Source organism: Gasterosteus aculeatus, chromosome 16 (genome assembly GCF_964276395.1).
Source record: "Gasterosteus aculeatus chromosome 16, fGasAcu3.hap1.1, whole genome shotgun sequence".
NCBI classification, from domain to species: Eukaryota; Metazoa; Chordata; class Actinopteri; order Perciformes; family Gasterosteidae; genus Gasterosteus; species Gasterosteus aculeatus.
In genome coordinates, this window is record NC_135704.1 from 12,456,819 (window position 1) to 12,480,634 (window position 23,816).

The 23,816-nt window shown below is 44.2% G+C and overlaps 3 protein-coding genes and 1 pseudogene across 7 annotated transcripts in view; 3 read left to right on the forward strand and 1 right to left on the reverse strand.

The window, feature by feature from the left end:
- Positions 1–17,468, reverse strand: part of LOC120833574 (hyccin 2) — a 31,229-nt gene extending 13,761 nt beyond the window's left edge. Inside the window, exons 1-6 of one of the 4 annotated variants that reach the window (XM_078091315.1) lie at positions 17,186–17,436; positions 11,678–11,770; positions 7,514–7,598; positions 5,095–5,174; positions 3,416–3,517; positions 2,170–2,349 (exon numbers count right to left, since the gene is read on the reverse strand). In XM_078091315.1, coding sequence (XP_077947441.1) covers positions 2,170–2,349; positions 3,416–3,517; positions 5,095–5,145 — 333 coding nt within the window. In that variant the 5' untranslated portion in view covers positions 5,146–5,174; positions 7,514–7,598; positions 11,678–11,770; positions 17,186–17,436. Of the gene's footprint in view, positions 1–2,169; positions 2,350–3,415; positions 3,518–5,094; positions 5,175–7,513; positions 7,599–11,677; positions 11,771–17,185 lie in introns of all 4 variants that reach the window. The other 3 variants (XM_078091314.1, XM_040200787.2, XM_040200784.2) reach the window with 3 other exon arrangements.
- LOC144388844 (general transcription factor II-I repeat domain-containing protein 2-like) lies at positions 523–1,481 on the forward strand (annotated as a pseudogene).
- Positions 17,469–18,022: 554 nt separating the features above from the next.
- Positions 18,023–22,526, forward strand: cflar (CASP8 and FADD-like apoptosis regulator). The gene is given in 10 exon segments (NM_001267666.1): positions 18,023–18,300; positions 18,389–18,797; positions 18,892–18,997; positions 19,099–19,234; positions 19,835–19,884; positions 19,973–20,042; positions 20,243–20,280; positions 20,376–20,454; positions 21,032–21,536; positions 21,624–22,526. Coding segments are annotated over 9 exon segments (1,410 nt in total). The 5' UTR covers positions 18,023–18,300; positions 18,389–18,501; the 3' UTR covers positions 21,754–22,526.
- Positions 22,527–23,312: 786 nt separating this feature from the next.
- The window catches only part of LOC120833572 (disco-interacting protein 2 homolog A), a 61,231-nt gene continuing 60,727 nt past the window's right edge, over positions 23,313–23,816 (forward strand). For both annotated transcript variants that reach the window (XM_040200770.2, XM_040200775.2), the window contains exon 1: positions 23,313–23,751. In XM_040200770.2, the coding sequence (XP_040056704.2) occupies positions 23,657–23,751 (95 nt within the window). In that variant the 5' untranslated portion in view covers positions 23,313–23,656. The remainder of the gene's footprint in view (positions 23,752–23,816) is intronic.

Consider the following 23,816-nt stretch of genomic DNA (forward strand, 5'->3'; position numbering starts at 1 on the left):
CGTCCTCAAAATGTGATGAATCACTCTCTATGCCAGACCTGGGCATTGTACGGCCCAAATTTGGCCCGCGGGATGATTCTGACCGGCCTGCGAAAGACTACATGATTTAGAAAAAAAAACATTTTCTAACTAAAATCGCATTGCTTTTATTTTGAAGCCCATTTATTCTCACGGTGCACATCAACTGTGCATGTGAAATGCGTGTGATTGACAACCTGTCTCCCCTCCGGGTCACCCCTGAACTCTCTACCTTCTGTTTCAAACAAAAATGGACTACCATTTCTTTCTTTAAGGAAGTCAAAGGTAAACCTGTGTGTTTGGTTTGTGGGGAGCATGTCGCCGTGTTTAAAGAGTACAATTTGAAACGGCTTTACGAGACCAAACATGGCGATAAATACAAAAACTTGACTGATGCCGAACGAGCGCGGATCAACGGATTTACTAGAAAAGCTAGAAAAACAACACGGCTGTTTTACAAAGCTGCATGCAGCCAGAGATGCAGCGACCAGAACCAGCTTTGTGATGGGCCACAAAATCGCCCAGAACACTAAGCCATTCTCTGAGGGGCAGTTTGTGAAAGAGTGCGTGGTCGAGTCTGCACCACTGCTGCCCAGAGAAAAAAGAAGCGTTTAAAACATCCCGCGGTCCCGCCGCACCGTGACGAGGAGGGTGGAGGACATCGCGGAGAATCTGGAGTTTCAGCTGCAAGGTGAAGTGTGAAGCTCCAACTTTTCTCTTTGGCTTTGGATGAGAGCTGTGACGTCCGTCACATGGCCCAGCTGCTCATATCTCCCCGGTGGATGACGAGCGACTTCAAGCTTACGGAAGAGCTGGCAGCAATGCGGCCAATGAAAGGAACCACAACGGGGAGTGATCTGTTCACCGAGGTAAACGCATGCATGGACAAACCGGGACTCTAATGGGACAGACTGGCAGGGGTCACCACGGATGGATGTCCAAATTTGACTGGGAAGAATGTTGGGCTTTTGAGAAGAACGAAAGATAAAGCGAGTGAACTCACCGCAGAGCAGAAATTGGTGTTCATACATTGTGTTATTCATCAGCAAGCGTTGTGTAAGTCAGTGCTTAAACTTAGGCATGTGGTTGATGTTGTTACTACAACAGTTAATTTCATCGGAGCGCGAGCATTGAATCACAGGCAGTTTGTTTCACTATTGGAGGAGCAAGAGTGCGAACATGATGATGTCCGGTACCACACAGCTGTCACATGGCTCAGTCTGGGCAAAGTGCTAAAAAGGTTTTGAGTTCTGAAATCAGAGATAAAAGAGTTTTGTGAGATGAAAGACAAAACCATCCCAGAGCTGTCTGATAAGGACTGGATGGCAGATTGAACATTTGCTGTTGATGTGACTGCAGTGATGAATGAACTGAACACACAGCTGCAGGGCGAGGGCCTTTTTGCTCATGAAATGCATATCCATGTGAAAGCCTTCATGACAAATTCATTTCAAGGCAACTAGGCAGCAACAATCTCAAACACGTGAAAACCCTGAAAGAAGTCAAACCATCATCTGATCACCGGCACCGACTGATGATGTGATGTCTTTAGAAAGCTTAGAAAATCCTTGTTTCAATAGTATATGAAACTCAAAATGCCCTTTGTTATTAATGTGACTAAAAATGAGTCAAATATTTCACATTTTGTTTCACATTTTGAAAATTATATTTAAATAAATTATACTTTTGAAAGCTAACCTCACCTTTGAATTGCCAAATAATAACATACACATTTACTGCTTTTAATATAGAAAAAAAATGTATATTATGCATAATTGAGTTCGGCATTTTGGCCTGGCCCTCCAAAATATTTTCAGTTTCTCATTTGGCCCCCTGGGAAAAATAATTGCCCACCCCTGCTCTATGCAGAGCGGAGTCCCGTCTTTGTGGTGATACATAAACAGCCACAGCGTCCCGGTGAGTCAATTATCACATGATGTGTTTGAACAGTTAAGTTCAACTTCAGCAATTCGGACAGCGAGGCCCTGCCGGCTGGCCATCACTATAAACAGGTGGATAACAAGGGTGTGATTCACCATAAAAACATTCATGCCAGCCAGCGGCTTTCAATTGATTGCCTCAAATGTATATATTGTTCAAGGTCTTTCATCCCCCCCGCCCCCTCTCTGACGCCCCTCTCTAGACACCCACCAGGTTATAGATGCCCAGCAGGAGGGCTTCAATGCACCCGTTGCTCTGGCGATCCCTGCTGGCTGTGACGCGCAGATATACCCACACCAGCTCAGGCAGGAACTGCAGGGTGAAGCGGCGAAGGCGGTCCTCAGAGCTCCGGTACAACTCGAACAGTTGGTGGCAGACAGGCTCCAGCAGCTGAATACAGGAGAGAGAGTGGTCGGGGGGTGAGCTAGTGGATATAGAAGATTAATAAAGTGAAAATGAACATAGGCTTGCGGTGACATATGCAAAGCCTTAGCTAAAAGCTTTCTGAAACACATGGAGACGGTGTCTGTGCTTCACAGCTTATTTCAAAACACAAATGACATGAATGTGCGTTAATCGCAGTAGACACGCTGGGACGGATGGAGGGAGTTTCGCCGCTCGTCAATAGAGGGGATAAATGGGTACAATGGAAGACTAGTCTGATGTACACTCAGGAGAGTGAGCAGCTGAGCCAATAGGTTTCAACGGTTCAGGGATCAGTGCACTTCGTGTGTGATGGACTGTGGCTGACCCTGAAATAAGCAGCAACTCATTAATGAACTTGGCAAGGCATTTGGCACTCCATGTCACCAGGGGAAAGCAACAGCAAAGCACACTTTGTAACATCTATATTTTCCCATCTCTAACCATTAATGGGATCGTGAAGCCAGATTGAAGAGGCTAATGGAATCTAGACCCCTGTTGCTCGTTCCCTCAAATTTGACCTTAGAAGAATGAAAAAGAGGGGTGAAGGGAATTCACTGACTGTATCAGTAAAGTGAAATGAAGGTCCTGTCTCGGAGTGCCGCGGGCCTTTGGTAAGGGATGGTGTCATTAGCGCCTTTAAATGACAAAACACTTCTAGCGTGAGTGAACAGCAAAGTGTTTTTGTGTCCCAGCACGCTTAATATTAAACTACGGTAGGTTTGTGACTAAGTCGGTTCTTTATAATGCATCTCTGTTTGTACCTTCTATTATTCATGTATCTTTCCAGTATGGGCAGCCTGTCTGAGTGCTCTCTGTCTGTGTGTGTGTGCATAGAGAACACGCAGTGCGGCTGGCATCGGGGCGCTCGTTCATCATACTTTTGTGCTCTTGTTTTGATGCGCTCGTGTAGTTCGGGGACACACCCGTGTGTCGGTTTCTCACTCACTGCCAACTAGGACTACTTCATCAGAGTCACGACAGACAGAGCTATAAAAAGCCACACTCTGGGTCTCTCCGTGTGGCCTCTCACCTCGCTGTTGGGGTCCTGGATGACTCTGTAGAGAGCCGTCACCAGGGTCTTCTTCAGATGAAGGCTGCCGGCGTAGCTGGGAATGTTCTTTTCTGGTAAGGACTGGAGCAGAGGAAAAAGTTAGTTTGTTGAGCAATTGCACATTTTTACAGATTGGTGCGATATGCAGTACATCATTGCCCCTTGCATCTCTCTGACTAGTCATTATAATATGTAGTGGGATCTTTGAAATAATACGCACCCATCTAGGAAATAAGGTCAATGAACAAATGACATTCAGATTGCATATGGTCCTCTACAATTTAAAGCCAATACACTCAGGAGTTTCCACAAATGTAGCTGCATTATCCTTCTTCGAGTTAGAGTGGGCTTGTGCAGCCTGTGAATGTTGATATCTCCCTCATTACTCCTTCAACAGTTGATTCAGGACATAACACACCATTACAACGAGCCGGGTCACCTCTCCCTGCGTAATACACACTCAAGAGCCCACACAACAGGGTGAAGTAAATTAAGACACTTACTATACCAATCATCATCATCATGTGGAGTGACAGCGGACATGTTTTAGGACCACATAAATGTTATCTACACATCTCAATTCAGTGCAACTGCATTGTGAGATGCCCAACGCCCGCTGACGCCCGCCGCATGGCGCTGAAACCCAAACAGCTAAACTGAATTCAGTCACAATTAAATTGTGCAATTCAGTTCTTTCATGCTGCCACATCTCAAAAAGGTCTAGAGGATTGAGTTTAAAGCATTTTCAGAAATGTGGAGAATGAAAAGAAATCAGCAAATAACAACATTAAGAAACCGGGTGATGATATCTGACAGACTCAGAGTATCCTGGTTTGAAATCCTTTAAATGGTCAAGACTGTATTAGTCTGCAGATGGCAGAGATATCTTCTCCTATCAGCCTAAGTATGGTCATTTTGAGGACAGAACACAATGTGCCTGATCTGCACCGGCTCAAACAATGAGTCATACCAATCCATCTCCCTCACATTCATCATAATCACTCCTTTCTCTCTTGCATTTAGTGCTCTCTCTGCTGCACTGTATTCCAATTCCTTCCTTTTAGCTCTTCTTTCCTGCCTCGATCATTTAAAAAATGTAAATGATGGGTTTACCCATATTTCAGAAATAAATTCGCTTTACGCAGCCCCACATTAACAATGTTGCTTAGAGGTTTTGCTGACTTTTTGTGTGTTTCAGAAACATCCAGAGTATTCCTTCGCAGCTGATTGATGTCAAGTAACACACACGCACGGTTTTAAAAGTTATACTACAGTAGATTTGGTGGTTTAGAGACAAGCTAGTCTATTAAAAATAGAGCTGTGTGTAAAGACGTGCCAGTGGAGCTGGTTACATGTCCTGTGGTCACTGGAGGTGTGATGCACTTCCTCCTGTTTAAGTAAATACTGTTAGTATTTGAAATGTAATGAAATATAAAGCGGAGCCCAACATGGAGATCCTAGAGAGCATTGTACTCAAATCACAAGTAAATCCTGCCAGTAGTAGCAGGTAGCTGAAAGAACAAATTCATGGGTGCAGCAATCAAAAGAAACACGGTTTTATCAGTTGCCACACACACACACACACACACACACACACACACACACACACACAAACTCTGAGGGGAACATTTGATTGACATGATAACAGAGGAATTTACCTTGAATTCTGAGAGCCATTCGTCGACAACACCACGCGCGGAACCCAGCATCTTCCTCAGAGACCCCCCTCCTTGGCTGCCTGGTGGACAGTAGAAAACGACAGAGAGGGGGCGATGGAGAGGGTTAGGAAGAAGAATGAGATAGGAGGAGACAAGGGCGGGTCAGAGGGGAAGAGAAGCAAAGCATACAGTAGAGGAAGAGAAGGAGGGGAACAGCGAGTACTCACTACGCATTTACTATTTTAAAATGACTGCTTTCATTGACTTAATCGTATCATCTACACACTTAAGAAACAGCCGGTGGCTGTATGCACCTCTGAAGTTGGTTTGCAAGGCTCCCAATGAACACAGAAGAAGAGGAATAAGCACAACACACTAACATGTCGTTGCAGGAAAAACAAAAAAAGGGATACAACGCGAGTGTGGAAGCTATGGTGCTGACCACATGGTTACATAAGGAGTTACCTAGGTGACCTCGCCTGTCACCATGGATGAGAGACGCCACGAACATGAGCCACTACAGGACGTCCAATGGGCTTTCCCTCGGTCATTCAAAGCAGAGTCCTTTGTGCATTCTTATTCAAATCCTGTGACCTGGAACCCCACAGAGCAGCTCACCACTGATTAGACCAGCAACGATTTAAAAAAAATATAAAGCTAGAAATGCAAATTTCATAAATAATGACGCACATTTTTAGTCCTGGCACATTGGGAGAGATGAGATAACATAAGACAGCTAGTCCCTGGTCTCTTTAGTTATATATATTCTGTTCTCGGCAGGTTCGGCGTTATCTCTGCTCTTATTCTTTATCCAGCAGCTAAAATTGGCTTCAGCCGGCTGACCAGAATTAAAAACATTTTTCCTTCAGACTCCCAATCACATGGAAAATATATCCAATATTAATTATCCCACCAAAAAAAGCCAGCTACGATGGAGGCAGGCGTTTCAGTCAGAGGGTGCTGATTGGTGGATTTAGAGGTGCAGCAGTCACACTCCAGCGACAGTTAGTGAATACAGACTGCAGGCGATATAAGAGACACGATGTGACGAACAACCCGTCACCAAATATTTTTTGAATACAGACTAAGACCGGGTGGCAAAGTCAAGATATTAAAAAGGAGTGAATTTAAATCAAAAAGCACCCCAACCCACAGTAACAGCTACTGCACACAACCGGCAAACTATTAAAAGATAAAGATCGTGACTCCAACCAGAGTAATGTGGGGCCCGTCATGGTCACTCTGAAAACAACATTTTACCGTTCACACGACATGCACGCGGCATGCACACTCAGCGTGCTCCATGTCTTATCTTCAATTATGGAAATGCTTCACTGATACGTCACTGTCGACGACATCGGCATTACAAGAACGTGTTGCTACTGAAAAAAGAAAACGTGCTATTTCAGACTGCAGTTTCTTACTTCAGTTTCCTGTGTTCATCCACGGCGACCGTACAGCCTTTGCTCTTTGTGGGGGAAATTGGCTGGATTAGGGATTAGGATTAACTCAATATTTTCTCATTTCAAAACGAGAAGAGATATCACATAACAGCTCAGCGAAAAGCCTCTGCTGGTGAGGTGTTCTTGTGAGGCTTTGAGACAACTCCCTCTTAGCTTTTTATAGAGTAATAATTGGAAGGGAGCACATACATGCTCGTGTAAGCAATGTGGCTAGTTTGTGGTTACAGGTGCCATTATGTCACAGTCTGAAGGTTTCGAAGGACTGAATTACTCGCTTAAACCAATCTGTAATAAAACGATGGACAGCTCTCTGCAGCCTTTTCAGGCTTATCTGCACAGTTCAAAGTAGGCTTAAGGGAGCAAACTATAATTTTTGCAGTGAAGAGATTGTGTCTGCTGCTCGGAGCAGATGAATATCTGAACAAGTCAAATCTATTTGTGCGAGCAGACTCTTTAAATTTGAGTGTGTGGATTGAAAGGGCTCCATTTAGTAAGCCTGTTCAGCTTTTCAGGAAAGGCTGACTCCGTCATTTCCTCCGGCTTGTCAAACTGTCAAAGACTCGCTGATGCGAGATTCTCCATTGGCTGGGCAGGCTCTTCAGTTACCATGGGAACTGTAGTCAAATGACTTTAAGGCCACCGCAAACATCCAAGAAAAAGCATAGAAAACATATTGAACAGGGGTGCTGTAAGAGTCGGGTCAAAGATGAGCTTGTACTGTACTGCAATTAATAGCGGACCATGTAAAACACTAATCCTTCAAATTTTGAATTTTCTGCTATTTTGGTTTAATTGCAGCTAAAAGACAAAAAAAACACTACATGAAAACATCTTTAACAACATTAGGGAAAAACAATCTATCAATGAGATCATTTTATTGTCATTATCGGTTTCTGGCGTAGCAAACCCAATTGTTACGGCCAGTTTAAAGACTGATGCACAATGTGGACACTTACCTCGGTGTACCAGAACTCAGATCTCCACTGGGAGAGGCAAATGGTTTTCTGCAGTGTCACACATCTGTCAATCACTGAAGGTCACCTGCAACAAGGAAATACCATTGGTTAACAAAGAGTCGGTCGTCTTTAGAAATTAAAAGCTCAACTTTTTCTAAATGATCCAACTGAGAAATCTAGCTGAGTGTAGTTCTTCTGCACGAGCTCAAGAAATTTGCTAAATTTAGCGACAAATTCTCCATGCAGGAAACAAGGACTGCTAGCCTGAACGTAAAAAACATCTGCGGGAATCCCCCCCGTTTTAATAATCACTGTTGACTGCTATCGAAGCCAACATATGGTATAATGGACCACCTGGCTAGTTTGGCATTTTATGGACTTTTAGTAAACCTGTAGTAAACTTCAAACAATGAATCAAAGAATGGTTTTAAATCTGTGATGCTAGTTTTTAAGGAATTAAGAATGGTTTTAAATCTTAATTCCTTAAAAACTAGAAATTCCACTGGCCAAGATCCAGACAGCTTCCATGCATTAGGAGTATTACCAACAACACTCATTTTCTTTCATCACAAAACATGCACTGGTTCAACAACAGCTTCATTTTTCAGAAAGATTATTTTAAGGCATGGTAGGTGGAGTCTATTTGTTGTTGTTGCATGGCAACAGACGGCGGGTCAACTTGTGGTCCTCGCCAGCCAAAAAGGCATCTTGAGGAGCGCGCGCACACACAGACACACACGCACGCACGCACACGCACGCCCGACATCACAAAGCACTCCATCTGATGGTAAGCATCTTCAACGGAGCCTCGCGTTGTCTGAAGGACTCAAATGAGCAATTCATCCAAATAACGTCCCGTCCGTCAGGGACGAAGTGGCATTTGTTTTTCCCCAGATAAAGCGTAGTTATTCTGGGTGACTCATACAGGCCGAGGGCAACAGTCTCTCCGGGGTCGAGTAAATACTACAGAGGGAGGGATGAGGGCTGCAGAACACGACACAAACCTCAACATTTTATGTAATATATGATTCATCATTATGATCAAGTTTTGACAAGGAACATACATTAAGTTCTGTAGGACTTTACTACCCATAACATGTGATCAACGTAATTTGAGGGCCAAATTTCTGCTGAATCACGCCATTGATTGAGGCATCGCTTCTTTTGATATCTCTGGGTATATAATGCCATTATGGGACATGAGCATTGGTGTAATGTAGGGCTTGGATTTATCCGGCTTTCAACTCGCTAATTAGCCCAAAGCAGTCGATCCCTTTCAATATTCTAGTCAATTCATGAATTGATTTAGCAGCAAACGTATTATAGAGTCTGACGGTTGTATTGATATTGCAATAGGAAATGGTTTTTACTGAATACCGTCCACAAATCCATACGGTCAAGACCAGAAAAAATATGATTCAAAAGAGAATGTTTTTCCAAATGTGGTCCCATTGAGCACATCTCTGTAACAGTAGTGAACATAGTAAGCAGGGGGTCTCCACCAATACAGGATCTTAAAGGAGAATAAAAACCATCAGTTCAGCTGAGGTGGATCGATGAGCCGTCTCACTGTTATTACTAAACACACGTGTCTACACATGCTGGGGTGAGACGTGTCCACTAACAACAGTCCTCCCCAGCTAGCCGCCACTGTGGGCTAAACACGCCACACTCCAAAGCAAAGCTCCCCTTCAGCGGCCGCGCTTCCTCTGTGAAGGACCGGCCTATTGTCCTGTGGGGAGACTCACAGGGGAAAGGAGAGCGCCGGCCCATCCTGTTTACGCACTTCAAAGCCCAAATCGCTATGGCACCGCTGCACACACAGTGCTCAACTGTGTACGAGGTTGTGTTTTTTGTTTGTGGGACGGCGCAGTTGACACACACACACACACACGCACACTCCTATGTCTGTACAAATTGTGCTAATCTATCAAGCAGATTATGAAATATTCCACTGCATAACTAACAGGTTGAGGGAGCTGAATGAAAGGCCTTTGTATAATCTAAAGCATTAGGAGTCACCGTGGATATGATCATATCATCATATCATGCAAGCACGTCTACAAAACCCCGTCAAGGTGACTTTGGTTACATGTTTTCAACCATCACGGTGCAGAAGCATTCTTTTCTTAGCACATCATACATCATTTCTCATGTTGAACTTATGGGCCAAACCTTTGACGGGATCCACTGATTAATACATAACCATGGACATGGAACCCACATTCCCAATGCTCTCAGAGAGGGAGGGAGGGAACAGTACTGTTCACCGTTTTCATACGGGAACCTCAGCAGCCTCGTGACTCAGTAAGCACTGTATTAGTAAGCTACGCTGTTGAAACATTATTATTACTATAATCCCTTAATGCAATCAGGAACGTCAGGGCTAAAATCAAACAAAAGCAACATTAAAGACGTCGGGGCAGGACTGCGCTGCGAACCGTTCGACGACGCAACAGGCTCAAGTGCTGATAAAAGAACACACAACTTAGCACAACGTGATAGCAACCAGTACTGTGATGTAACCAGTGAGTGCAGGAAGGAGGTGCTTGTCGAGCTCTGGCAGTGCTCATCATTCATTACAGAAGGATGAATCATTCGAGTATCCGTGACCAGGTGACTCATTAAACCAATGCAAACAGCCACAAGGTCACTGCCCTGCAAAGCAGAGGACGACTCAACACCGCGGCGCCTTAGACGGCGCCGAGGGGCATTTAAATGGCTTGGTCTCTCCAAGCGGAAGCTGCCGGTTGCCGTGTGATGCCGGTTTCTCACCGTGTGACTTTAGGCCCTGAATTTTAAAACAGTTTTGGACGGACCTGATGACAAAAATAACAGGAAGGATATTAGAATAAATGGAAGCAAAGAAAAGTGGAAAAAGGCCTTGAACAAATATGTCAACATCAACCACCTGGGTTTTCATTTAGAGACACAGTCCGGAGAGCAGGCTAAGGCTTCTGATGAGGCATTCCTAAAATCTAAGATGTATTACACCAGTCAGTCCCGTGGTGTGAAAAACTTGACTTTACCAAAAATGAATGAATCAAAACTGAGCCTGCATCAGTTCCCCTTGGACGCAATACTTTACAGCCAACGTGCAGAAAAAGCTGTAACAACAAATGCTGAAAAGGAAAATCTGCAGACTGTAGGAGGGGTTAATCCATTTGTTTATGGCAATAAAACATTTTATGCTTCCTCCCAATTCAATTTGCTAGAAGCAAAGGCAGACATACATGTGCACTATGGTGAAAATCCAAAATGAAGGAATGCTTTGTGATAATGACACAAGTAACAGATGACTCTAAACCGGCATCAATACATTTAAGAAGAAGTACAACTATTCATACAAATGAATAGTAGAGGTGAGTTTGTTTCCGTCCATATCAACTTCTCCTTTCTGCCCTAAATGAGCAGTGCCGGGTTTCAATCCCTAGTTACAACACTGGGGATTTCTCAAGGTCGACCTAGCTCAGTCAGCCATGAATTATTGAGCTTCAGCTGTGTGCCTTTGCTGTACGGGACACTTCTGACGCTGTCTGTCTTCCTTCAGGTCAGTTTGCTGAGGCCATGACAACATAAATATCCATCTCATGATGGTGTCACAATATACAAAGGTGTTAATATTATCACTGGGAAATATTATCTACGTGCAACCTCTTGCGGTTTCAATAGTGGGATGCTGTTCTCATACAGCCTGTACAAACCGTAGGGGATTTTAGCAGCTTGTACTTTCTAAAATCAGGGCAGTTTGACTCCTTCAATCAGAACGCATGCAAGTAAGTTCAGACCGATGAGTGAACCGAAGCGAGACTTCACGTGCTAGAAAGCCAGGATTTCACATGAATCTGGGGCAGGTTCATGACCACTGGGAGTTAGTTACAGTCTGCTGATTTGGACATAAACACATCACACAGCCCAAATGAAAAAAGCAAGCTAAAAAAAACAAAAAAAAACACGCGTGCGTGCACTCATTTCACTTGGTCTCTGCCTCAGTGTTCCTGTAACACATTTAGTTTGGCACAAACACACAGTCACGCAGAAATGATACTGGTCCTCTTCTGGTGCACGTATGTTTTGCAGGTAGCCATTCTTTGTGACGTCACACAATCACTGTACACAGACGTACACTTTGCCCCCCCGAGGTGGAGGGATTATCTCTAATACCTGACCGTGATGAACCAGCCGGCTTTAATCTCCATCCCCGACGCCCCTCTCTTTGGTAACGAGAAGCAGCTACTCACCAGCGGAGCAGGCGGTCTGCACGGGAGGCACAACGAGGCTTATTAATAGCAAACACAACACCGTGAAAAACAACCCAATTACTTGTTTTTTTATGCAGAATAATGGCTGACAAAAGGGCAGTGGGGCCACCTCAAAGACGCCAGCCGGCTGAAAAGGACTAGTGGCGAGTAAAGGTCACTGGCTGCAGTCAATGCATCCCAACGCAAATCAATAGTTCTGCCCCTTTGACACGCAAGGACATAGAGAATGCATGAAACATACATACTACGGGTAACAAATACACAAAAAAGGAGAACGGAGCTCACGGCACAGAGGAGAGAGCGAAAGATTGGCTACTCGTTTGCTCCTCGTCTCTCATAGGCCGGCCGAGGGGAACTGAGGCGTACGCACATCCTGGGCTAAAATTAGCTCTGCTGCAGCTGCAGGGACAGACGTGTTGGGATGGGCCCGTGCTGAGAGCGCACACGCACACACACACACACACCAATTAGACAGGGCGAGCCACCACAACACAGGTGAATGCCAACAGCATCCTGCATGCTTCCCCTCTGCTCCTCAAACCGACACGTACAAGTGCGTTCAATGCAAATGTCACGGTCATGTGTGTACACACACACACACACACACCTCAATGATGGGATCAAGGAGGAACAGATTTTACAGGCATTTAGTGTGTGATAAAATACTTGTGTGCACAACACTGTGTCACCATAAGTCAGGGATGTATGGACTGCTGTAAAGACCTGAGGAGTCCAGACTCGACAAAGTAAAAACTTCACACTTGATCTCTAATGTTGAAAGCGTGTCAGAGGAGTGTGTCAATTGTCTTTAGAAGACAGGAGTAAACATTACCGAGGGGAACTGAGGCGTACGCACACTGGTCTAATAAGGCACCACCCCGGTGCAGAGCGGTGAAGCATTGTGGGCACAAGTGGGGATTCCAAGCAGGACTATAATCCTGTTTTGCATACGTTTGTTCAGGTGTATTTAAGGGACACTGACTCATGAGGTGGACAGGACTATTTATTCTATTAAAGCAGTCACAAGTTCACCCGCCGACAGCTCACACTGGAGACACATGACTACCAATTCCACAGTATTTAGCACGCCTGCTGACCCCACCCTCCATTACGGCTGCTGCGCGGCATAATGGAGGGTGGGGGCTGCTCAGTGTTTAGCTTTACTGCGAAGAAACGGAGAGGGGAAAATGCTTTACTGATATATAAGCTGCTCAGCGGCCTTCTGACAAAAAGGGGCCACCTCGAGCGTTTCGGGACATACCAAGAACACACAGACCGCAGTTTTGGCTCCACGTTCCCCTGTGCGGCAGGCGCAGACAGATGACACCGGCCGGACAGTGGGGGAGGTTTTGAGAGTAACTCGGTCAATTAGTAGAACTCGTGGAGTGGCTGGACTTCAGCTTGCCGAGGGAACACTCGAGTACTTTCACAGCATGATGCGGCAAAAGAAGCGCCCACTTTTCCTTCCCTGCCCCCCCAACCGCGCCGATGACTGTAAATTGCATTTAGCTCAACAGCAGGATTATTCATTTCCTTTTGACACAAGTCGCCGTTGGCTGTTCGAATTAGCATAATTCAAACTGCTCAACATGGTGGGAACTTTACTTTGGCAGAGAACAGTCTTTAATAACAAACATGCCTCGTTAAAAGACAATTTATGTGAAAAAAAATGAATTAAAATAAATTGCAGGCCTCCAGAATCTCATGAAAGGAGTCACTGCTCTCCTGTCGCAGTGAACCGAACACTTTGTTGACTTGGTTCTGTTGGTCAATTGCCAAAATCTAGTTTTTGCTGTTGGACTAAAAAGTTACTTTTAGCCATAAGGTAGCGTGTGACGGTTTCAAACATGGCCTGTCAATAATCCATAAACTGAAAGGTTACAAAAGAAAAAAAAAAACAAGACTGCACTGTGAACTGACCTCTCCGGTTGTGTTTTATCTGCTTACCAAGAGAGCAAACACTGGATTCTAATGAAATTGATTAGATTTGACTTTTTTTCCCATCTGTTCCTGTCAGATAGTAGGCAGGCTAACATTCGCTATCTGCTGACATCAGTCTGGTTTTGAGGAACCACAAACAATTGAAGAATCAGTATGTTGATTTTTTCTCCTTCTATTGAAACTAATTATTAAGATGATGTTTCGGCTCTACCTAATTGCAGCATCTTATACCAATAATCCTTTGCTGGGAAATCGTCTGTAGTTTAACATGCATTATCAATATGTTTACTTTCAACCCCACCAGGTATGAGCCTCACTGCACACCATGTATAATTTTGAAAAATGATTTTAAAAAGGGGGCAAAGGGCTGAGAGAGCTGCTCACCAACATTCACTGACTTCGGATTAGAGGGCATTAACATTTTTTTAATATGAAATTCATAACATAGATTAGTTCCAACCAGTAAGCCAATGTCAGCAAGGTGTCATTTTATCCATATTAACTTCAGCATTGATGAGTTTCATCACATTACGGATATTTTATTTAATTTACAGCTCGAGAAGATATGTCCACATGTGCACTACCTCCAATAACATTTATCTTAGCTCCTCATCAACTGATTGGGCTCGAACATATGAGGTAAACAAACTATTCACCACGTGTGCTCCAGAGCGCTGGGTTGAAGGTCGCCTAACCGACCCACCAACACAGTCCCGCACTGACCGCGTAGCTCGCACTCTGACAGGAAGTGAAGGAGGTGAGAGTCTCCAGCCAGCGACCGGTCCCTCTGTCCAGCAGAACAATAGCAAAGCCTTTGGCCGCTACCATGGAAACCAGGCATCCCCCTCCCCCCGTAGGGCTAATACGGTTAATCTAACCCAAACGAAAACATTCACACGTGTCCAGCAAACCAGCGCCGCCATCGTGGCAGCACAGGCCACTCGTGCAAGCAAACACACGTCCCGATGTCGATCACAAGAAGTTGTATAAGTTACCAAAGAGGTTATTGGTTAAAAAGCAAAGATGTCATTTGGGGATTTCCTATCTTAAGATAATTTGACATTTTGTACTTTCATTAGCCCACATGTGAGTGACGATAAAAAGGTGTTTTAAGAACTGTATCCATCCTCAAATACCCCAAATTTCTGCTTCATGCAGCCTCTGCCCTCAAAAAGTATAACTACTTTTGTTGTGATTTCTTAGCACACGTTTTAACGCTGCAAATGCAGCAGCTAAATCCTGTGACTTCTGCAACAAAACTACAGTTTTGTTAATCAAGTTAGTTCTATTCACAAACATGGTTTTATTAATTTTAAAGAGAATAATAACTCAATTGAAAATGTGATGCTATTCATTTGCATGACACGGAACTGAATAGATATGGGTGGACAAAACTAGCAAAATTGTGCAAAACTACAAGTCCCTTTTACATTGAACACCCCCGCCCCCTCAAAAAATCAGCTTAATTGACAATGAAATCCCAGTTTGCAGCAGACATGTATTGTATTTTTGCAGAATTGCCCATATGTAAATAAATCCTGCGATTTCCAAAACATGCTTGCATTCAAGTTTTGAAAGAATTGATTAATTTACTAACTGAATAGACACATTATGCTGCTCCGCCTCTCCGGAGCCCCCACAGGAACAGCATGAACTCGTGTTTGATTCACAGAGAGAATCTACGTCCTGCAGTCAGACCTCGTACCTGGAGGCATGCGGTGAGTCAGCAGCACCACAGCTCTCTCTGCGTGCCCTCCACATATCCAGCTGATTCTCAACACCGTCTGCACACCGCCGCAATGACTTTGTGACTCATTAGTTACTGCAATCAACTTAAGAAACGCACAATTTCCAATCTCTCCGGGGCGGGGGGGGGGGGGGGGGGGTGGGTGACAATGTTGATGAGTCCTGTTTGTTTGGCCTCAACAAAGGGACAACGACAAACAAACATGGCTACACAGAGTTCTACTACTGGAATGGAGAGGAAGGACGGGAGGGCTGGCTGCCTGTGTGATCCTCTGGGTCTGTGGGAGAGAGTGCAGTGGAAAATAGTTCCCATTGCTAATCCATGGCAAGCTAATTACAGCTTTGATCCGTGTGTGTGCATGCCCATGGGGGTGGGGATGGGAGGGTATCATACTCTGGGGCTGATTGCACTCACGGATAGATGTGTTTTGGTTTGGGGACGTCTCATAAGCTCACAGCTGCTGCTGACATGTGCACCGAAAAACGACTTGTGTCGTGCATCATAAGACTCAAAGCTCATAAGAGTTGGCCTCACCTTCTAGAGAATCGGCTTCAAAATGTTTCAGCAACCGCATTAGAAGAAACCTCAACTCCTGGAGAAAGGAACGAAGATAAAGTGTGCAAATGGAGGTTCTATGTTAAATAGGCCAGAGCTCTGATGACAGCAGAGTCCCAAAACACATAATGGCAGAGAAAGAGCATCAAAGGAGGAGGAGGAGGATGTTTCAGGGTAAGCAGCAGATGGCATTGGAATCTTCAACTCTATTATTTTTGCCAAAGATGATGCCGATATTTGAGGGGTAGTTTACTTATCACCAAAAATCACACTAAGCAGAATTTATTTTTTATCAACCAATGTTTCTGAAAACCAACACTGCAAGGGGCCAAGTCAGCAAATTGGCATAAGTAAAAAAAAACTCAAGATCAATTGTGATGTTAGAAAGTGGACCACGGGTCAGACTTAAAACACTGGGAGCATGAATGAAGGTAAGAGCAGGGTGCATGGACAAACCGCTCCCTCGACGAGGCATCGGATGAGATGGTACCCAAAAAGTTATACAACAATCTACAGGCGCGTAAAATCCCACACTTCCGTTCACGATTTCAAAATAAACGCAACGTCCTTCGAGAAGGCAACTTGAGGAGCCACCGCTCTTCGCTTCATGTTCCTTTACATAACGTGCATATGTCTGGATGAAGTGTGCGGGGACTGACCTTAAATGACAACCGTTCACCTTTACAACCATAACAGCAGCTAGCTAACGCACCATCTGGCCGTTTCTACGCAGCTCGTTCTTTTTTTCTTTCTTTAAAAATGGTATAAACTGCCCACCGGTTAACGTTCGTTACAAACCCAACTGCCACGACAGCCCGTATGCTGGACGTCAACGTTAGCTGCCTTTAGCTCGTCCTGGCATGCCGTTAGCCTTCAGCAACCGAGGCAGCCTCCTCGTTTCTCACTAGTCGTGACCAGGCCGGGAAAAAAAAGGAAAAAAACAAGCCCAGCTGAGTGCCGGGTGGCCGGCTCTGGCACAGGCGCGTCCACCCCGCGGTCCTTGGCTTAAAGACGGGGTAACGGTCGTCACTGAGGGGGGGGGGGGGGCTAGCATCGTGGCGAAGGATGTTCCGAAGTCAGCGGCAGCTAGTGACTGCGACTTTACCTGAGAAAATCATGAATGCCTTTTTTCCCCCCAACCAACGTCCAGGTGAACAGAATGCTTACCGGGACCGGAGCCGCATACGCTGTGTCGCGGTGACTCGAATTGGTGGAAGTCAGGGAGATGTTTGCTCAGGGCGGTCACCCAGGTCGAGTGTCTCTCTTATAAATGGCTCCTCTCTCGCGCGCGCGCTACCTCTCTCTCCCTTTTTCTCTCTCTCTCTCTCTCTCTCGGCCGAGCTACACCTCTGCGCGATCTCTCCTCGCCGCAATGGTGCTGAACCACAGCGCGACGTGGTTGGTGCGAGTCCCCGCGCGCTTTGGGAGGCGGAACAACCGAGGGACCTACAGGGAGCGGTGCCTTCATGGTTGTTGGGAAAACTCAGCACCCATATTCGAGATGCGTTGCTTCGCTGTTTAAAAAAACAAAAAGAGAGCAAAGAAGGAACTTTCACATGACAAAATGCTTTTTTTTCTCCCATCCCATTCACTCAATGAATATAATTTGATAACAGATGTGTTTGTGATTTGGTATTAATTTGGTATTACTTATTTCTGTGGTTTTATCATATTGTTTGCTGCTTTCCAATACGACACCTCTATTGATTTTATGTATGATTTACTAACGGGAAGATAATTAACAAACAGTTAATACAAACATATATTGGGTTGACAGGTTGTGAACTATTCTCTTGATTGCGTTCATCTTTTCAAGTTGGTATTAGCAGTTCTAAATACATTTATTGATGCGTTTTTCAGTGAACCATCGTATACATCTTAAACGTTTTTAATGAACGGGCTGAATCAATCAAGTCTGTAGTTTAAAGTATACATTCTCACTGAATGGATTTTGTTTCGCAGCAACGCGTGCCCCTTTAAGATTGAGATATTATCGAAACACTGCCGCCCTTTTTGCTTTCACTTTTGGTCTACGTATTCGTCGCTTGTGGAATTTTAAAAAAAGAACAAGTATTACAATATTATTGTACACCTATTTCTTGATCAATGGGTTTTTGGTAAACCGGTGCTAGTAGATAGTGAAGTTGGGTCAGAGGGGATTTCTGTTTAAATGCGTCAGCGGGTACTTCCCCGAAGCGGGTCTTGGCGCGTCATGCTTTGCTCTTATATACATAGTTCAAATTCTTCTCTTCTGGTTGTTACTTTGATGTCGACGGCATGAGGTATCGTATTCCTGTGAATAATCTGATCGGCTTGTACTTTTTCAATAAAGGATTGTTCGGAACTAACACTGTATTTAACATGACCCAGTTTTCAGGCATTCCATGTCGACAAAAGATCAACTGTCAACCACTGCATCCGTCCGCATTGCCGTTAAAGACACTGGATCACCAGCCTCTGCTCTTCTCTTAACAAAAAAAACGATGGCTCTTCCGGACCAATTTCAACTTCAAGCCATTCAACAAACCGCCGAGGCTCTGGACGGCCGTGAACGCAGCAGGCTCTTTTACCTGTGTGGCGTCACAGACGTGGACAACACAGCGGGGTGCGTGGAGGACGTGCTGAAGTCCAGGGTGATCCGCCACCAGGGGGAGGACCAGTTCCTCCCAGAGCTGTTGCTGCAGTTGGGACGTTTTGATATCTTGAAGGAGGTGTATAAAACCAGCAGGGACGAGGTGGAGAAGGCTTTGACTCACAGGAGGGTTCTGCCAAGTTTCAAGTAAGAGGTGTCTCTTCTCGAGGTGTGAGTCATACATGTTACCTTCCAGTTGGATGTGCTCATGTTCCTAACGTGATGATTTCCCTCACTATAGAGTGTTGATGGCTAACATAAATGAGGATATGACCAAAGAAGATCTGAACAGTGTGAAATTCCTGTTGGGCCAAACGTTGTCCCGTGAGAAGATGGAAAATGCACAGGTGAAAGTGAAAAAAGTTTTGTTTTCACTTCCCATTTTGTGTGGGGAAAAAAAGCTGAAATACGAACATCAACTTCAACTTCCCCCTTTTTCCTTTGACAGAGTTTCCTTGATGTGATCATTGAGCTTGAGAAGCTGGACATAGTTTCACCTGGAAGAGTCGACTTGGTTGAAGAATGTTTGAGAAATATTGGGAGGGTCGACCTTGCCAAAAAAGTGACTGCATACAAGATGTCGGGTGAGATTTTCCCTTTTCCTGTATGAATGACTCAAACCCACGTTGACAAAACGTAAAAAGAAAAGGGGCTTTTGACATTTATTCCGTTTATTTCATGTGAAGAATGGAATGTTTCCACATTCTTTAAATAGAAATACTTTGAAAACTAGAGCTGAGAATGAATATCTTTGTGTCTTTTAGAACACGGAAATGGTCAATGACGCTTATAAAGAAGAGAAAAATATGTAGTTCCTAAAGTAAAAACGTGTTTTATACGGAACAGAAACCAATTATAAAAGCTGCTTACACAACACATGGTCCAGACTGTATTCTGATGATGAAAAGATTCAATAAAAAGACAAAGTTGATCTTGTTCATTGATACCAGCATAACACCCAGTTCACAAATATACTGTTAAGGTACCTCAGGTAAACACACAGATGGATTTGACTTCTGAGCACATTCATCATTTCGGGACTAAACTTTATATACATCAAACCAAATGTTAAAAGTTTCAGCTTTTTACCTTCTAAAAGGTGGTTTTAGGATAAAGATCAATCGTACAGGACTTAGAATCACACATTATTCTGTGTTTTGTATTCACTTGTATTCTTCTTACAGCTGTGCCATCTGAAGGGCATTCGTCTCCACAGCAGAGACACAGAGCTCCCGTGAGTGGTCTTCAAAAGCTATTCAACATGTGTCATTTCTTCTCTCTGTTATCCAACTAACACTTTTCATAAAACGTATCCTCCTTAGTGTCCTTCCCCCACTCCAAATTGTTCCCCTTGTCTACAGCAAACGTTACGAGCACACCCCATCCACATAGGTAAGACATACAAGCAAATATCAGCCACTTTAAAATACATGAAAATACCAGATATACATGAAAAAGAAAATACCTCTTTAGATACATTGGAACAGGCACACAAAAATATCATTTCAAATTTTAGTTAGACTGTAAACGGTTGGAAAGCCCCGTGTATTTCACTTTGATATTCATAACACGGTATTAATCTTTGTCACCAGCCACAGAAAACTTAACGGCGCCTGTCTACAGTGAGCAGGTAAGGTCTTCCCCCGCTATCGGCGCCGTTTTCCCCCTGTGTGTTTAATTGGTAAATTGCATTCATAAAACTGTTTTTTGGTTGTTGCCCTACAGAGTCAAATGGAGTTCTACAAATGTAACACTAATCCCAGAGGAGTTTGTGTTATCATAGACTGCGTGGGAAATGATGGAGGTGAGACACAAAACACTTTTCAGTGTTCAGTGCTGGAATAAATATTCACTTACTTCACTGAAATACCAACACACAAAGCAGATGTTTGTTGTTTTGTCTTTGCACTGTTGTTTGGTTAGTTCATTTGATGTACTATTATTAATGACGCAAATTCTGACCAAAGAAAGGAAGAAAGAAACTTTCTAGTTAGACAGTTGCGATCCGATCATCTATCTTGGCCTTGAATGTAATGATCGGATGTGCTATACCTACAACCTGTGTGTATTCTCACGTGCACTCATTGGTCACCACAGTAGCTCAGGGAAGCTGCTCACTTGAGTACCAACCTCTTTCTTTTTCTGACGTACGCAAGAGGTCCAAACCTGCCTTTAGTGTAGGAAAAAAGCGTTTCATGTTTCCTTTGTCGCCTTTGAACAATTATTTAAACAAAACCCGGAAAGAAAGTTGAGGAGGGTGTTGTTTAATCTGATACGGAATCCCTTTGGGTTGCTTTGGTGTCAGCCCTGGCGTGATAGCGTTTATTACATTCATATCTTGAAAGACTTCAGTGTTGTTTCACCTCTCCTCACTCACTCAGACTCGCTGGAACAGACATTCACGGCTCTTCACTTCAACGTGGTCCTGCACAAATGGCTGAGTGCAGCCGACGCTCTCTCGGTTCTCGGAGAGGTATTCAGACGGAGGGAGAACCTCGCAGGCGACTGCTTCGTCTGCTGCATCATCAGCCGCGGTACGGGCAACCATCTCCTGGGTACGGACTCCTACGGCGCAGGTCTGCATCTGGACGACGTCAGGCGCCTCTTCAATGCAGATGCATGTCCCGTGCTGGCCGGTAAGCCCAAGCTCTTCCTCATCCAGAGGTACGACATCCTTGAGATTCCGCCCCGTGCCGGCACGCAGCACCGGGATGAGGATCTGGAGACGGACGGGTGCTTCGGACTGTCCAGGTGCGATTTGGTCCCGACGGATGCAGATGTGTTCTGGAGCCACTGCTGGACGGGTGAACAGCAACTGGTGCGGGGAGACCATCGCTCTGTTTACCTGCAGGTCCTGAGAGACGCTCTGCACAAAGGTCAAAGGAGGTAAGGTGCCTAGAGTGGGAAACACTTCCGCATCAGACGGTTTTCATGTTCGCCTTGAGAGAAAACAGATGTTTTGTGTTCCGACAGGAAAACGCACCTTTTGGATGTTCATACCGAGGTGAATGCGGCCATCTTTGAACATAACAGGAGGAATCCTGGAGCAACTTACCACATCGAGCTGAAACATACTTTAAGGAAAGAGCTTTACTTACAATAGTGTATTCATCACTATGATATAACGCTTAATCACCATCAGCGACATATTTACATATACCATATTACTTGCCTGTGAAGAACATACATATATTTTTTTTTACTGTGCATGCAGTGACACCTGCTGGTTGTAGAAACCTTAAACACTTTTGCAGCTTGTTTTGATATATATTTATTTCATGTTTGAAAGTAACTTTTTTCAATATGTTTCATAACAAATATACAGGCTAGACAAATACTCATCACCCATCTAACCCAAATGGCAGAACACCCAATCAGAGCCTCGCAATAGATTAATGCAAGACAAAAAAGAAGATTAATACAAGAGACTATACAGACTCTGTATATTTTAATCATACACAATGGTCATCTCATCAAATGTAATTGATTTATTTTTTTTAAGCATTAATCTGAATTGCCTTTGAAATGCCTTTTCCAGTGCAGCTTAAACGAGGTTGTAGTACCTCTTAGTATTTAATTATTGTTATTATACTTATAAGTAAGTAATGTAATGTGAATTGGTTAAATTAAGTACATCTATTGCTCTACTATTATTGTTATACCTGTTTTTTTTAATTTTCTATATTTTCTTAACTTTGAATGGATTGTCTTCATTTTGTTACTTATTTGCTACCAAAACCGAAGGATTTATAATGTGCATTCTGAGTTTGACTTTGATCTTTGTTCTTTTGTTTGAAATATTTATATTTCATACCAATATTGATGTTGGCTAAATTGTAATAAAGTTACTGGAAATAAATAACTAATACGTTTGAGAAGTTCAGGATGCAGACTCTTCCCACCCTCCAGTCTTAATACGTCCATATAATATATAGAGTGGGGTATTTGTCAACCATTAAGCTTCCCTGCCCACCCACCTACATGCCATAAAACCTTTTAAATTCTAAAATCTTCTGTATCGAATTACTATGTTAATGTTATGTTTACTTGGTAGTTTGTTGAATTCTATAACGAATATAGAATTTGCACGATAGTGACTGTATATGCACATATTCAGCAAACATTGTATTTCAGTCTATACACTGACTCTTTATATATGTAGATAATGGGATAGATATAGAGAGATATAAATAGGAGGTGGGCTACTTCTACGTTACAGTATTCATTTATTTTTCTTCTTATAGATGTTGTACCTTGCTTAATCTTATAAGAAGCAGGCGAGGCGTGATATACGTTTCATGAACTTTTAATTTCAACTAGCACAGTCCGCTCTAATGCTACCCGGGGTCTGCCGCGCTCCGCTCTGCGCATGTCCCTCACCACTGACTAGGGAATGCTGGGTGATGGAGTTCTTTACCTTAACAGTAACCAGTAACATCTAGTAACATCACAATAGAGTGCTATTATGATGTTGATAAATACATCCATACAATATGCAATATTTCTGAAGTCGGACAGTGAATCAAAGATCAGTTAGTTCTTTTTTCTTTAGACAGAAACAAACATATAATGTGTGTAAAACAGCACGTGGACATAATATAGTAATACAGTAAGCATGGTATATAAAGTTGTGTGACACCCAAGAAATGAACAAAAAAACCTCCAGTATTGTGATTGTGACAACAGGAGGCAGGCGAGTCACGCGAGGACGAGGAGACGCGCACAGGAGCGGCGCTCGTGCACGCGCGCGGTCGGGTGCCGCTGTTGCTATGATGCAATGGCGACTGCGCCGTGGGAAGCGAGCGGGGAGTTGAATGAGTTCCCTCCGCAGTTGAAGGCAAGCAGCCGGTCCCGACAGCCGACAGGACACCGCCAGTGCCGAGGGACAGACAGCGGCCACGGAGACCAGCGGCGGGACCTCCCCTTCCTCCCCTCTGTCCTCCCACACTGCGTGGAAACCCGCAGCCAAGCCAGGCGTGTCCGCTAGCCGCCCAGCTAGCCGCGTCATGACCGTTGGAGACGTTTTCTCACACGTCTGTGCGGCTTCGCAGCGAGAGACGCTCAGCGACACCCAGTTCAGACCCTCGCTAGCTGAAACCAAGTGAGGGGCGGGTGGGGGGCTTATTTCATTACATTCTTTTTTAATTTCCAGTGGCATTGTCATCA